Source organism: Vombatus ursinus, unplaced genomic scaffold (assembly GCF_900497805.2).
Source record: "Vombatus ursinus unplaced genomic scaffold, bare-nosed wombat genome assembly UNPS02014932.1, whole genome shotgun sequence".
Lineage (NCBI taxonomy): Eukaryota > Metazoa > Chordata > Mammalia > Diprotodontia > Vombatidae > Vombatus > Vombatus ursinus.
The window spans coordinates 15756136-15771947 of record NW_020954710.1 but is presented as its reverse complement, the minus strand read 5'-3'; the positions used below and the strand labels follow the sequence as shown (position 1 = coordinate 15771947).

The following is a 15812-nucleotide window of genomic DNA, read 5'->3' as shown; positions in this document are numbered from 1 at the left end:
CCTTCCCTCCTCTGTGCCTCAGTTTCCTCCATGTAAAAGGAGAGGGTTGGATTCAGTGAAGTCTTTTTCAGATGTTGATTGGACTGGCCCCTTGTGTCCCTAAGAGGTGTCTCAGTGACTCAGTGGATAGAGCATTAGGCAGAGACTCAGGAAGACCCGAGTGCAAATCCAGCCTCAGATCCTTACTAGTTGTGTGACTCTGGGCAAGTCATTGAACCTCTGCCTCAGTTTCCCCATCTGTAAAATGGAGATCATAATAGCACTTTGTGAGAATCAGCATTTGTGAAGCACTTAGCATAGGCTTGAAGACAACTCCCCAAGTCTCCTGCTATCCAGTTAAATGCGCCCCCCTCCTTCAGCTGATCCTTGACCATCGGTCCATGGCCTCTCTTCTCCCCTAGGTTTTTTGAAGACCTGGAGAAGAGACACAAAGAGCATGTTTGCGTCACTGACATTAGTGACATCCTAGAAGAACACGCCCTAAACCACTTCCATCCCTATGTGGCATACTGCTCCAACGAGGTCTACCAGCAGAGGACCCTGCAGAAGCTGATGTGAGTGTGCAGCGGGGCTCCCCGTCCAGACATCCAGCCCCCAGCCCCGCCCAACGTCCCAGCTGAAGGAAACACTCACGGGGTGGGGCAGACTCCCCTTTATCCAGAATGCTTATGCCGTGAGACGTGGTGGTAAACTGAGGCGGAGGGATACACTAGACAGGGCCCCTGAGCTGGGAGTGAGCGTACCTGCCCAGGGGCTAATACCCCAGCTGTGCGACCTGGGGTAAGTAGGTAGATAGGTCCCCTCCGCTCTCTGACTCGGTTGAACCAGGCGGATGTCCAAAGGTGACTCCTCATGCTCGCGACCTTGGGTTTGGTAACATTTTGGGCTAATTGACCATTATATTATAAACATTATTATATATTGGATGTTATAAATGAGCGGTTCTTAACCTGGGGTTTTCATTGTATTTACATCTAAGTGGTTTCCTTTGCAAACCTGTGGATTTTGTTCTGTGCATTTAAAACCATGATTCTGATCCTATAGTCTTCATTAGATTGACCATCCAAGGGGCACAGGATGCACACGTGTTCATGCATGTACACATGCATGCACACACACCCAAACACACCAGTGAAGAACCCAAGGGCACACACACGTTTGTGGATGTGTATAGGGATTTGTGTGTATCTGGTGTAACTACATATAAGGATTATGTGTACATAGGCATGTTAAGTATATGTGTTCATATATACGTATGTGTGTTATTGCATTGTATGCATGTGAGTATGTATTTTTAGATCTAATTCATTTCTATTAGACTAGTTTGGGTAAATTTAGGGCCATAAGATTTTCTAGTTTAAATCTCTTATTTTGTAGATGAGGAATTGAGGCCCAGAGAGTTTTCAGTGACTTGCTCAAGGTCACTCAGATAGTAAGTGTCCAGTCTGGGATTCAAACCCTCTAGTTCCAAATCCATCATGCTTCCCAACACGCCATTGTGTGTGTCTAAGTTTGTGTATTTATGTCCACTTCAATGTTTCAAGGATCCGTGTTTTTGTCCATGGGGGCACCCTTTTGACCAATGCCTATCCTGAGCCCTCTACAGATTAGTGGATGACCTTTGAGCTGCTGTGGCTAGAAATTATATCGTCCTTAAGCCAACCCTCAGGACTCAGCCAGGTGGGCCGTTGGCTGACCAGCAGACAGTCCGTGCTGGCTGTGCGTGGCTTGGGGTAGGGTGTGAGCCAGAGCCTCCACTCTCCTGGCATGGGAGAGCCCAGGCCCACCTCCATATCAACTTCATTGGGAGATCTGGTTCAAATCCTGCCTTTTTTGCCCAGGTGCCAGTCCACCTGTCTTAGCTGCAAACATCCCTCTTTATAGATGGATGACATGAAATAATGTTGTCCTTATTTTTATCCAGTTTTTAGCTTTGAAAAACACACATTGGAGAAACTAGGCCCTGCTTCTGCTACCTTGTTTCTGTTTTTTATTTTTTGTTTTTGTTTTTTTTCTTTTTTTGTCTAGGCAGTGGAGTTAAGTGACTTGTCCAGGGTCACACAGCTAGTAAGTGTTATGTGTCTGAGGCCGGATTTGAACTCAGGTCCTCCTGAATCCAGGGCCGGTGCTCTATCCACTGCACCACCTAGCTGTCCCTGCTGCTACCTTGTTTTTAATGACCTCTTGGGTTGTTTGTTGTTTGCTCTTTGCTTTAAATTAAAGGGAAAGGAAGAGAAACAATAACAACAGAAATGATAGCTGGTTTACGATCTGAGTTGGAGGGAGTTCCCACATGGAGGAAATCCCAGGTCCTTGGCTTAATAACGTGTAGACGCCTTCACACGCCCACATTCCTGGTATCCACTTTCTTTTTGGTGTGGTGATCTATAAAGGAAGAACGTGGGGGGAAATCCAGGGATGAGAAACGTCGGATTATTTGGATCCTACATGGGTGTAAGTTTAATGATCTGTAGGCATAGAGACTTGGATCTGAGATTGCATCGTTTTAGGGTATTTCCAGGTCGAGAAACTTCACCTCCCAATGCAGGTTGGCACCTTCTCGTTGTATAGTCTGGAGAGAGCTGAGAAGTTAGTTAAGTGGCTTTCCCAGGGTCATACAGTCAGTGCGTTTCAGAGACAGGACCTGAATTGAACTCATGTCTTTCTGGCTACAGTGCCGTGCTCCCTTAATGAATTACAAAGGTGCTGCCCAGCAGAAGTTACTGTGGCTGGCTTGGAATGTGAGCGTCTTCCTTTCCCTCTCCCTCTCTGTCTTTGGTGGGTGTGCAGAAAAACCCAAAGGCCCCTGTAAGAAGACCTGTTCTCTGGGAAATAATGAGATTATCTCAGTTTCCACAACTGTAAAATAGAGATAATAATAGCATATACCTCCCAGGGTAGTTGTGAGGACCAGTGGAGATAATGATTGTAAATCTTAATGATTGTTAATGTCTGTCATTTGTTACTTATTTTAGGTCTCCCAATCTGGGGAAGAGGCCATTGAGGGCAGGTTGGGGATGGGGGTTGTTGGAAGGATTTAGGTCTAGTAGGAAGATTGCAGTTCCCCAGGGCTTCCTTTTCCTTCAAAGCTAAAAAAGGTAAAAATACCCGTTCATGAAAAGCTCCAAGCCTCCAGGTAATCTATTGATTGTTAAACAGAGAGGGTGAATTTAACTCTGTAATCCATGGGTTTTCATCCTGCTCTCATACTTGCTTTCCCCCAAACTCATTTATTTTTAAAATTCTTTCCTTTTTTAAATTTTAAGTTCCAAATTCTTTCTCATCCTTTATAGCAAAAACACAAACTCAGGATATAGTTTAAAAATGATATTTATCTAGCAAATACCGTGGTTAAAAATGTGATTAGCCAGTAAGCACAATTTTTTAATAGTGTAGAAACTTTTAGTGACAAACCTTACATATGGCAATAAAAATTAAAGGGAGAAATAAAGAGTAGAGGAGATTCACCCTTGTTCTACCAGTTTCTCCAAGAAATCAGAATTCAACCACTCTCTGTTCGATTCTCTGAAATGAGCCAAACCATGAGCCAGGGAAGGGAAAAGATTCCAGCATCTACAAGGCTTAGAGTCCGTTTCTTCCGAAGTCACGTCTGTTACGACTGTTGCTGTTTCTGTTTCTACTGCTACCTTTTGTCTGCCCTAAAGTCTCAGGACTGTGATAAGAGTTTTCTGTTCTAGAAGACATCTGTTGCTACTGTTGCTGTTTCTGTTGATACTGCTACCTTCTGTCTGCTCTCCAGTCTCAGGACTGTGATGAGAGTTTTCTGTTCTAGAAGAAGTATGAGGACCAGGGTCCTTAGTGACGTAGACCCCCTCAGAAGACAGCCAGTCCAAGTCTTAAATTGCATGTTTTTAATTATTGTCCTATTTTCCTGTCCACACCTGATGTCTCGTCTTTTCTTCTATTAGTGATGTATTTATCTGAAATGCTGTGGCCAGGCTGATGTCGGTAGCACCACAAATGACTGTGTCCTTGAAGAGGGTTTTTGTCTTTAATTTTCAGGAACTGCAACTCAGCTTTCCGAGATGTCCTGAAGGAGATCGAAAAGAGACCCGCCTGCGGGGGCCTGCCCATGATCTCCTTCCTCATCCTCCCCATGCAGAGAGTGACCCGGCTCCCTCTTCTGATGGATGTGAGTGAGGGGCCAATGAGAACAGTAATGATACCCGTGGATAATCGTTGCTTTCTCAGGAGTTGGAGGAGGGACGAGAGAGAGGGAGAGAGTTTGGAGCTCAAATTTTTTTTTAAATGAATGATAATAATTTTTTTAATGTAATTGGGAAATATTTAATGAAAATTTTTTTTTAAATTTTTTTAAAAAGAGTAATGATAAATAAGGTCATGAGGGACCTTAAAGAGAGAGCATCTAGGTGAGGAGTCTAAGGCCTCGGAACATCAAGTGACTACTACAACATCACATGAGTAATAGACTTAAGAAGTGGGATTCAAACCCAGGCCCTCTGACTCCAGATTCCTATACTCTGTTCCCTTTTCCCCTGGACTTGGTGTTAGCTTCCTCTTTTAAGCTGTAGATCTCAGATCATGGACCCAGAGTTGGACCTCGATCTAAGGAGTCATCCAATCTAATCCTCTCATTTTACAAATGAGGAAACTGAGGCAGGCAGCAGTGAAGTGACTTACCCAGAGTTATATACAACTGGTATAGGATTTCTGACTAGGATTTGAACGCAGATCTTCCTGACTTTCAAGTCCAGGATCATATCCACTTATATCATGCTAGAAGGCCTACACATTCAGTCCCTAAAATCTTAGCGTATACGAGATGAGGTTTTTTACTTGAGTTTAAATCCTGCCTCAGATGCTCAGTATCTGTGTGACTCTGGACAAATCACTTCACCTCTGTCTGCCTCAGTCTCCTCAACTGTAAAATGGAAATGATAATAGCATATACCTCCCAGGGTAGTTGTGAGGACCAGTGGAGACAATGATTGTAAACCTTAATGATTGTTAATGTCTATCATTTGTTATTTATTTTAGGTCTCTCTCCCGATCTGGGGAAGAGGCCATTGAGGGCAGGTTGGGGATGGGGGTTGCTGGAAGGATTTAGGGAGCAGTGCCAGGGTTATTGCTGACACACCAGATCTGACTCTCCTGCCCTGGGTCAGCAGGGCCCGTGGTGGGGGGTGAGGGCTGCAGCTGGCTGTACAGCCAGTGGGAGGTTGTGTCTCAGTGCCCCTTTGTGGGCACACAAGCACCAATTATTCTCCAAAGCCAGCCGGGCAGGAGAGAAGTGGGTGGGCTGGAGAGCGGGGAGGATTGAGCTCCGTTTCCCGTTCCCCGCCTGGGCTTCAGTGGCACCTGCCTGTCTGCCGGGGGGACGCATCCAGGCTAGGACGGACCTGGGCAGAGAATCACCGAGCCCTTAGGGACCACGCCTAGAGGCAGCCACGTGGGTCCTCCAGGTGGACGGCCTTGGTGGCCTCTCACAGAAGTGGTCAGCCCTCCTGGACCGTACCCCCATGAGGAGCCCTTCGCTGCACTCACATAGCCACCACCCGGGTTCCAGACTCTCTCAGGCCTCACCTGGACAATGACAACAGCTTTGCTTCCAGTGTCCCTGATATCTTCTAAGGTCCAGGCTGAACCAGGACACTCCCCTCCTCAATCTTCAATGGCTCCCCATTGCCTTTGAGAAAAAATTCCAACCCCTCGGTCCAGAATGTACAGTTCTCCCCAGTCTGGCCGTTTTCTGCTTTTCCAGATGTGTTCTTTCTTACTCCACATTGCTGCCCAGGTGGCTTCTTGCTCTTCTCTGAATCTGACATTATGCACGGGCTCTAGACTGCCATGTCTAGAATGCACTCCCACCTCCCCTCCTCACAACTCAGCTCCCACGGCCTTTTCCTGATCCCCCCAATTGTGAGGGACCTGTGGCTCTTCAGTTATTTTGGTTTATTTATCGGCGTACCATCCACCACTGCCTGTGGAATGGAACCTCCATGAGGGCAGGGACCATTTCCTTGTTTTGTCTACGTGTTCCCTGTTCCTGGCACATACAGTAGGTGTTTAATAAATGTTTGTTGAGTGAATGAATGAATGTGAATGAGAATTATATACATTGATACGGAAATGAAAAAAGCAAATTTAAGGGGATTTGATACCATACTATTCAGGGTGCCACTTGTCTGTTAGTGAGGGAAATGTCTTAGTGTGTCCTCTCTACAAGGTCACGATACGACCCACAGGGTGACCAAGCTCCTCCTAGCGCTAGTGTCGGACGTGTGAAGGGAGGGAGGGAGGAGGGAAGAAGGGAAGGGAAGAAGGAATGAAGGAAAGAAGGGAGGGAAGGAAGGAAAGAAGGTGGGACGGAAGGAAGACTGGCTTTATTAAGCATTTACTAAGTGCCAGGCCATGGACTCAATCCAAAGGATACAAAGACAAGCAACCAAGACAGTCCCTGCCCTCAGGACACTTACATTCCAATGGAGAAGACCATGTGTATCAAGGTGCTAGAATGTCTGGATTCAGAGTGTTTTTCATCAGTGTAGTTCCCAGCAGTGGTGTGCCGAGAACCAGCTCAAACAGCTAGCTGCCTGTTAAATTTTCGGGATGAGCATTTATACCATGGAAATTAGCACACCTACGTATTGGGGCTCGAGCTGTTGTTTTGCTGATTGTTTAGGCTTAAGAAAGTGATGGAGTAATTAAAAAAAAAAAAGAAAGAAAATGATGGAGAAGATGTTAATGGCACAGATTAAATTTAAAGCATAAGCCCTGTATTTGGAAAGCCGGTTGTTAAATATTTGCCTAGATCCAGTATTTGGAGAGCCATCTATTAAACATTCACCGGCATACCCCTGGGCCTTTTTCAGGCTTGGTGGGGGGAAAATGCTTGTGAACTGATTGGATTGTGTCGGGCAGCTCAGAGCCTGGGTTCCCTGTGTGTGATCAGTTGCATGTGGTTTCCCGACCTCAAATTTCCAGGGTGAGAACTCGGCCTAAAGAGGGAAAAGAATGACTCCCCTCCCCCAGCTCCTCATTCTTTGCTCTTATTTCCACTCCAGACTCTGTGCCTGAAGACCCAGGGCCACCCAGACCGATGTAAAGTTGCCAGCCGAGCTCTGAAGGCCATCAGCAAGGTGTGGTCCCTCCCTGTTTTTCCTTCTCCTTGGAATTATTTCCCTTTGGGTTTTCAGGATGCCGTTCTGGAGCATCCCCCACTCCTCCTGGGCTGACTTACCTTAAAGCATTTTACTCAGTGGGATCCTCCCTGCCGTTTCTCCAGACCCTTTGAAATCTGTTTTCCCCAAATGCAGGGAGCGTGTCAGACTAGGCCCTCATTTCCACCCCTTCTCCACCGTAGACTCAAGGACGGAGGGGGCATCAGTCGCCACCCCCTCCTCCATCACTGCCAGCCCAGCAGCTGGTCCCTCCTGTTAGGGAGAATCAGACCCAGGGTGGGATTTCCCTTGTTGTTTCCCCCTCCCTTTGAAGGATGACATAATCTCTAAGGCGAGTCAAGAAGTGATTAGCTGCTCTCAGAGGGAGAAAAGAGAGGAGGGGAGAGAGAGAGCGAGAGAAAAGAAGAGAGGAGGGTTGGGCGTCCCAGCAGCTATCTGAATAATTGAAGTCTCCCCCTGCCATCGCTGCCATGTTTGAGACTTGGGATCTGGGATGTTTCCCAAACTCCTCATCTCTCTCTTCTTTCTGCTTCCTAATGAAAAAATTATTTCAGTTTCTGCCTCTTGGCCATGCTTTGTCCCTCTGGTTTCTGTATTTTTTTTTTCACATGAATATACCTTCTTTGTATACACTGCCATCCCCCTCTCTTTTTCCTGGGCTGTTCCTTTTGATGGTCCAGTCTTGGGTTTCATCCCTCCTAGGCTCCATTGGGTCATAGTTGGGGGGAATCCTGGGTAATGTGGGGCCTATGAGATTACCGGCCTGGCCTTTACCTGCCTCCTGTGCCCATGTGTATTGACAGCTGGTGAAGCAGTGTAATGAAGGGGCTCATAAGATGGAGAGGACAGAACAGATGGTCAACCTGCAAACTCAACTGGACTTTGGCAAAATCAAGGTAAAGGCCTTGGGCGGGGCTGGGCAGGACTGGGCCAGGCCAGCATATCCTGGGCTTCACTGGGCTGCTCTAAACTAATTCTTTTTAACAGCCTAAATTTAGCAAACATCATGGAAACAAATGTGTAAGTAAACAAGTAAAAATTGTAAATGATAGTACCATAGGCTGTGAACTCCAAATCACTTACAGTTTGTTTAAGAAGCATATGTTAACTTAAACTGAAGAAGACAATTTTGTCATCCTCTTTCCGTGACCTTGGGTGCCAACATTGATGACTACGGAGTTTGCAAAGAGCCTCTTAGAAAGAAACAAATACGGCCCTTTCTCCTTGTTGCTTTGTGCCCTTCTGGGGGTGCAGATCTTCCTGGGAGCTGGGGTCAGTCACTGCAGGTCACTGAGAAGCCTGGGAGTCAGGAGCACCTGGGTCAGAACCCTGCCTTGCACGCTGATGAATTGTGTGACTGTGGCCAAGTTCCTACACCTCTGTGAACCTTAATTTCCTCTCCTATAAAATTGGGATACTAATACCTTTGGCAACTATCTCATTGGGGCAACTAGATAGTACAGTGGTTAGAGCACTGGACCTGGAGTTGGGAAGACCCAAGTTCAAATTCAGCCTCAGACACTTACTAGCTGTGCGGCCCTGGCCAAACCACTTATCCTCTGTCTGCCTCAGTTTCCTCATTTGTAAAATGGAAATAATAATTGCACTTAGCTCCCAGGGTTATTGTGAGGATCAAATGAGATGATATTTGTAAGGTGCTTTGCAAGGGTTAAAGCGTTATGTAAATACTAGTTATTATTTGTAAACTTTAAAGTGTTACCTGGATATCCTCTTTTTGTTATCATTACCCCTATCCTTGGAAATTGAACGAACCGGTGTGTATGATTGCTGAGCAATTTAAATTTTACTTTTTAAATTTTACTTTTCAGCCTGTAAGAATTAATGTTCTCTCCCTCCTACCCCAGTCCCATTAAATGATTCTAGACTCTTTGCCTGAAGACTGAGGGCAAATAAGTAAATAAATCTGAAATAAAGGGCTTTCTTTTCCTTAAACAAAAAGGCAAAGAAAGCCCTCATAACCAGTAGGCATAGCCAAGCAAAGCACATTCTCACATTGGCCATGTCCCAAATTGTGGGCGTTTCTCCTTCCATACCCCGAGTCCGTCCCCCCTGTGTCTGGAGGTGGGGAATATGCTTCATCATCGTTCTTCTGGAATCATGATTGTACACGGCGTTGATCACATCTTGAGTGTTTCAAAGTCCTGGAGCCAATCAATGCACTCTCGTGTCCGGAAGCTTTCCCAAGATCCCAGGCCCAAACTGGCCCCTTTACAACCTCCTCTACCCTTGTTTGTCTTTCTGACAGGCCAGCCAACTTTCATTAAGTGCCTGCTATGGGTAGAAGTTACAAGAAGGCAAATTGAGGCTTGACATGAGCAATATCTTACTAATTCTGTTCCCCCAACGTGCAAACGGTGTCGGGGGAGGGGGTTGTTCAGAATATAGTCCACCCTCACTGGAATCTTCTAGCAATCAACTAAGAAGGGTGTATTAATCACCTGCTCTTTGCTAAATTCTAGGAATACAACAACAAAAATTAAACAATCCCTGCCCTCAGGGAGCTTATACTCTTTTTGGAGGAGAGGGGCTGGGGATGTGTATGTCTGTATATGTATACAAGGTCTATACAAAATCAGTACTGGGTTGGGGGTGGTGTAGAGAGAATCTATTTTCAGGTTTGGGTTGGATTAGATAGCCCCTTTGGACCTGGCCCCCTGAGAATCTGTGATTCATTGATCCCTACAAGGGCCCCTCCAGCCAAGCGCTTTGTTTTGGGGTGGAAACCCCAGGTCCCGGAGCTTAGCTCTTGGCAGACCAGGCAGGCCCCTGCCGCTCCCTGATTAAGTCTGGGCTGACCTGCCGGCATCTTGATCTCCATTCATGGCAAAGGTATCCATGGAGAAGAGGAGGGCAGGTAGGGGTGGTGCTGTCAAGGTCAGAGGGCCGAGCTCAGGGTCCCAGGTTCAGAATCAGAGTTTACGGTATCAAGTAGTTAGAAAACACTATGTTTTGGGTTCACCCCCCTAAAAACAGTATACAACATTTCCACTACGTTAGTTTCAGCAAATTATTTCAATTTGGATGGATTTGGATACTGGTTTTGGTATTTCCTTATTCCTGGCTATTTACACTCCAGAGGAGCCTGGGTTTGGCATTGTGCCCAGAACACCAGCCCTTTCTGCTTCTTATTACCCGTGTGCCCTGGGGGGGGGGGGTGGCTTAAGGGGGCTCTGAGCTTTTCTTCAGCCCTAAATCCCGTTACCCTTGTGACCTCTCGAGCTTGGGGAACGTGTCCTTTCTGATTTTGAAATCAGATTCTGAAATCTGATTTTCTTCACCTTTAAAATGCGGACTCAGGGGTTCTGAACTTCGTTTTGTATCCTGGACCCCTCGGGCAGTCTGGTGAAGCCAGAGACCCCTCACCCACCCCAGTCCTGCCAGCCTTCAAGGGCCACCTTTAGATCCATCCTCTCCTTCCACAAGGCTCTATCGTCTTTCCCTGAACTCATTCCAAAGAGGGCTTGATGACATTTATTTAACAAATATTTATTGGACATCACAATATTTAGGGGGCCAAGCACTGAGCTTTTTAAATACATAAAATAAAATTCAAAATGAAACCAATTATATTAAAATATAGTTGTTAAGATAGTAAAATTGAAGAGGGGGGACCGATCCTGCCTGTGACCCTTATTCCTGTGTCATCTGGGCCAAGGCCCTTCCAGATCCCAGCCTCCTTCATCCCTGCCCCTTGACCAGTGGGGTTATGTCACTGGAAAGATGAACGAGTGAATGCTTCCTCTGCGTTCTTTCTCACACCCACCCAGCCCAGCGTAAGACCACCCCTAGCCCCTGTGGTCCAGACCCCCGCTCCCTAATCCCAGAGGCCTGCCCTGGCTCCTCCCCCACCCCCACCCCATCACTTTCCATTTAAACTGTGTTTTATGCAGGTAGATGCTTGCCTGTCGTCTCCCCACTAGAATGTGAGTGGGGATCGGGGCGGGGAGGGGGGCGATGAACAGGGTAGGGACCATATTTTCACGCATCTTGTGTATAGCACCCCCAGACTGACCCCTTTCGTCGTGTGACTTCCCCTGCTCACGAGCATTCAGCGGCTCCCTTGGTCTTTTCAAGAATCAAATGCACGCTGCTCTACCTGGTTTTCAATGCCTGCCCTCCACCGTATTTCCCACTTGTCCTTCCCAGTCCCCTTCAGACCAGCTAGTATCCTCACTGTCTCCAGAAACTAACAGGCCCCTTCCCTCCGCTGGGTGTCTGCCCGTGCTGTTTCCTTTACCGGGAATGTTCTCCCCACTCCCCCTCCCCTTCCCCAGTCCTGCCAGCCTTCAGCGGCCACCATTAGCCCCATCCCCTCCATGAAGCCCCCCTGGGAGACCATGCCTTCAAAGCGGCTCTATCTCCTTTCCCTGAACTCATTCCAAAGAGTACTTGGTCACATTCATTTGTTTAACCTAATAGGTTAGTGGACTGAGTCCCCGGCTTTGAATGTAAAGAGCCCTGGGTTAAAATCATGTCTCTGCCACTTACTAGTTGCATGACCTTGGGTGAGTCCCTTAAATTGAGGTTTCATTTCGCTTTTCTGTTAATAAGGGTTAGGTAATTTTTGAGGGCTCTTGAAGCTCTCACATTCTGCTTTTATGTATAAGATGCTGGGAGGAGACAAGAAAGACTTAAGATGGAACCCTTGCCCTCAGGGAGCTCCTACTCTAGTAGGAGAGAAGGGACCTGGCCGGATAACTGGAGCTGGAGCTGAAGGTGAAAGTGTGATCTGTTTGGACAAAGGTGAGAGTAGAGGTCAGAGAGAGGAATCACCAGGGGCAGGATCACTGATTTGAGAATCTTAGATATCCTCTGGTCCACACTCCGCATTTTACAGATGAGGAAACGGAGGGCCAGAAAAGCTAATTGACTTACCGAAGGTATAAGAGATCTGGGATTTGAACCCAGGTCCTCTCCGCCTCCAGATCCACCGGTCTTCTTACTGTGAGCGTTATTCTCTGCCTATCAATAGTTCCCCTATTGTTTGGGGTTTAGGTAACTAATTTCTCCCCCATCCACCACTAAAAGGTCCCTTGACTCATAGTTAGATCGAGAAGGGATTGCCAGTCCAACCCCCTCGTTTCAGAGATAAGAAAATGGAGGTCCATGTCAAGACCTCAGTGAGCACATGAGCTATGTCTCCTGCCTCTTAGCTGGAAGGTGGTAGACTACAGGTGCAGAGTGGGGCATACGTCTTCTGATGTGGTCACTGTGTTGATTGGTTTTGTTCAGCTGAACTTGTTTGTAACATGGGAGGATTCTGTTGAGGAGCAGGAGTCATTGGGATATGACTGATGGTAAAGCTAGAAATTGAGAGAGGAAAGAAAAGAGAAAAGGAAAAGGAGAGAGAGAGTGGGAAGGAGGGGGAGAGAGAGGAAGGGAGGGAGGAGAAGGGAAAGAGAGAGAGAGGGAGGGAGGGGAGAGAGAGGGAAGGAGGGGGAGAGAGGAGAAGGGAGGGAGAGAGAGAGAGAGGAAGGGAGGGAGGAGAAGGGAGAGAGGGAGGGAGAGAGAGAGAGGGGGGAGAGAGGGAGAGAGAATATTTAAAAAGGGAAAATACACGGGCTGAGTTTCATTGACTTGCCCAAGGTCCCCTGCCTGGTAAGTAAAGAGCAGGAGATTCTCAGTTCCTTGCTTAGCCCTCCGCCCCTCGCTCAGGGAAGCAACCCTGTAGAACAGGTATCATTATCCCCATTTTGCAGATGAAGAAGTTGAGGCTCAAGGAGAAGTGCCTTGTCCAGGGTCTCTCGGTGGTGATGTCTGGCTCTGCTTCCCCTAGGCCTTTCCTCTGATCTCCGCTTCCCGGTGGCTGCTGAAGAGAGGGGAGCTCTCTTTGGTGGAGGAGCCCAGCCTCTTCCGGAAAATCTCCAGCAGGCCAACGTGCTACCTCTTCCTGTTCAATGACGCCCTGATGGTCACCAAGAAGAAAAGGTGCCCTCTCCTGCCCTTCCTTGCCCTGGCTCTGGGCGCTGCAGGAGGGCCAGTGGTGGGGGGAGGGGGGGTGGAAGGCCTCGGGACGGCTTGGGAGGGAGGTCCTTCCTGACCCGGGCTCAGAGCCCGTTTGGCTCAGTGAGAGTTAATGTCAGACCAAGTTCTCTGGTCCTCGACCACAGAGAGCATCCCTGCCTTGACCAAAAGCCTCGTTTATGAGTCTCTCCCTTTTGTCCGGCTTCCCAAGCAATAACCTCTCTGTAGGGTTTGTGTCGCTAACACTCCAGGGCCCGTCTCCCGAGAACCTGCCCCAGCAGGGCGAGAGCAGGCCAAGGGGCAGGGGGCGCTTAATGCGGACACACACCAATTGGCTTTAGCTCACTGCAGCCCAGAACTCCCAGACTCAAGAATTCCACTGGCCTCTGCCTCCCCGTCACAATAATAAAAGTAATGATAGCTAGCATTTATGTAGTGCCTACTGTGTGCCAGACACTATACTAAGCACTGTACAGATAATATTTCACAAAAACCTGAGAGGTGGGTGCTCTCGTTATTCCCATTTTATAGATGAGTAAACTGAGGCAAACAGAGAGCAAGTAATTTTCCCAGGGTCGTGGAGCTAGTCAATATTAGAGTCAGATTCAAATCCAATTCTTCTGTTTCTGAGTTTAACATTTTTGCCCCTGCACTAAGAAGAGTAGAAAGGAAGCAAGGATTTATTAAGCACTTACTGTATGCCAAGCAAGAAAAAGACAGTCTCTGCCCTCAAAGAGCTTACATTCTAATGAGGAAGAAAACACACAAAAGGGAGCCAAAAGGCAAAGGAAATGAAAGTGCTTGGCACAGCCGCGTGTTTGAAAGCTAGAGAAGCACGGCCAGGAGGGGGATGGAGGCAGGCCAGCCCGCAGACCCAATGCAGGCTCCGAACGGAACCCCCTCCCGCCCTCCCTCTCCACCTTCCTTCCTTCCTTCCCTTCCTCTCTTTTCCTGCTTCCTTCCTTTCCCTCCCTCCCACCTTCCTCCCTGTCTTCCTCCCTCCCTCCTTCCCACCTTCTTTCCTTCCCTTCCTCTTTCTCCCTCCTTCCTTCCTCCCCTCTTTCCTCACCCCTCCCGGCAGGGTGCTGGATGTGGGATTGGTAGGTAGGTGACCCAGGCCACTTGAGAACACTTCATTCAGGCATAAGACTCATGGTGAGAGCCATCACGGAGAGTGAGATGCCATCCAGGCCGAGGTCTCACCAGTCCTCTTGGCCCTTTGGCAGTGAGGAGAACTACGTGGTGATGGATTACGCCAAGATGGACCAAATCCAAGTCAAGAAGGTTGAGCCTGATGAAATCTCGTTGCCGGGAGGGGGCAACCGCAGCTCGTCCATCCCCTACCCCTTCCAGGTGACCATGCTGAGGAACAGCGAAGGGAAGCAGGAGCAGATCCTGTTGTCCTCAGACTCTGCGTAAGTAGGTGGCAGTCACAAGCCTGGGCCCCTCTTCTGGGAGCACTTGAGGGCGGGGACGGGAGAGGGCAGGCGCAGCGTTGGGGCTATGGGGGTGCAGCCACTGACCTTTGGGCTGGGCTGGTAGATAGCATGGGTTGCTTATGTGCCGTGACCTTTAGATCATTGATAGGGTCATGGATTTAGAACTGGAAGGGTCTTCCAGCTCAAATTTCTTATTTTATAGACAAGAAACTGAGATACAAAGCAGTTAAGTGTTTCCTCCAGGACAGTACAGGCTGGCTTCTGACTCCAAAGCCATAAATGGCTTTCCTGTCTTGTAAGAGATTAGAATTGCACATGCACACACGCACACACACACACACACACACACACACACACACACACACCTGCCCAAGAATGGGGTACTACCATTAGACAACAATAGAGAAATGCCCCCTATTTTGGGGAAGGATTTAATGAGTCAGATTTTGGACATGTTAGGTTTGTGGTGACATCCACACAACTAAGTGGAGATGTCTTTTCATGATTTAATAAGCCCTTGATATCATCTAGAGATGTGTTATTAGATGTCATTTGGAGTGGACCTGTGACTGTATTGGTATAGAGAACTTCAAATGAAGATACTCCCTCTATCGGTACACCTGGATGTATTTAAATATGCCAATCAGCACCAGCTTGGTGGTGGAAGGAAGGAGGGAGGGAGGGAAGGAAGGAAGGAAGGAAAGAAAGAAGGAAAGTGGGAAGGAGGAAGGAAGGAAGGAAGCATATGGGATAGCAAAGGGTGCAATTAATAAACAAAAATTTTCAATTGTATTTGTCCTTGGTTATCAAGGAAAGTGTGTAGGGGAGAGTGTCATGTCTTTCTTTACAAAACTCTCATTCAGGGCTTTGGATTCCATGGCTAAGATGTTGTATTTGGCAGAAATGTCTCCAGGATGCATTTTCTATTGAAAATTCTAAGCATCGCAGGTGCAGGACTTTGCAGCATAACATCACCATCTTGTATTCCTGCTGAAACATAATCTATTTTTCTCTGGTTCTCAAATTCATAATTACTATAAATCCCTTCACTTTGATTTGTTTTCATTTATAGGGCCTTTCATCCATTTTTTCCCCAGCACTTTGTAGTTTATATATTTGTAATTCCATAATTTAATATCACCTTTGTTTCTGCTATCAACATTCTATTACGATACCATTTCAAAAATGGAAATAAATTTTTGAGAGACAAAAAAATTAAAATTGT

General features: G+C 47.3%; 1 protein-coding gene across 2 annotated transcripts in view; it reads left to right on the top strand.

Moving 5' to 3' along the window:
- LOC114029498 (rho guanine nucleotide exchange factor 16-like) overlaps positions 1–15812 on the top strand; it is a 70110-nt gene that overhangs the window by 48102 nt on the left and 6196 nt on the right. For both annotated transcript variants that reach the window (XM_027843968.1, XM_027843967.1), the window contains exons 7-12: positions 402–554; positions 4024–4153; positions 7047–7121; positions 7967–8059; positions 12961–13112; positions 14375–14563. In XM_027843968.1, the coding sequence (XP_027699769.1) occupies positions 402–554; positions 4024–4153; positions 7047–7121; positions 7967–8059; positions 12961–13112; positions 14375–14563 (792 nt within the window). The remainder of the gene's footprint in view (positions 1–401; positions 555–4023; positions 4154–7046; positions 7122–7966; positions 8060–12960; positions 13113–14374; positions 14564–15812) is intronic.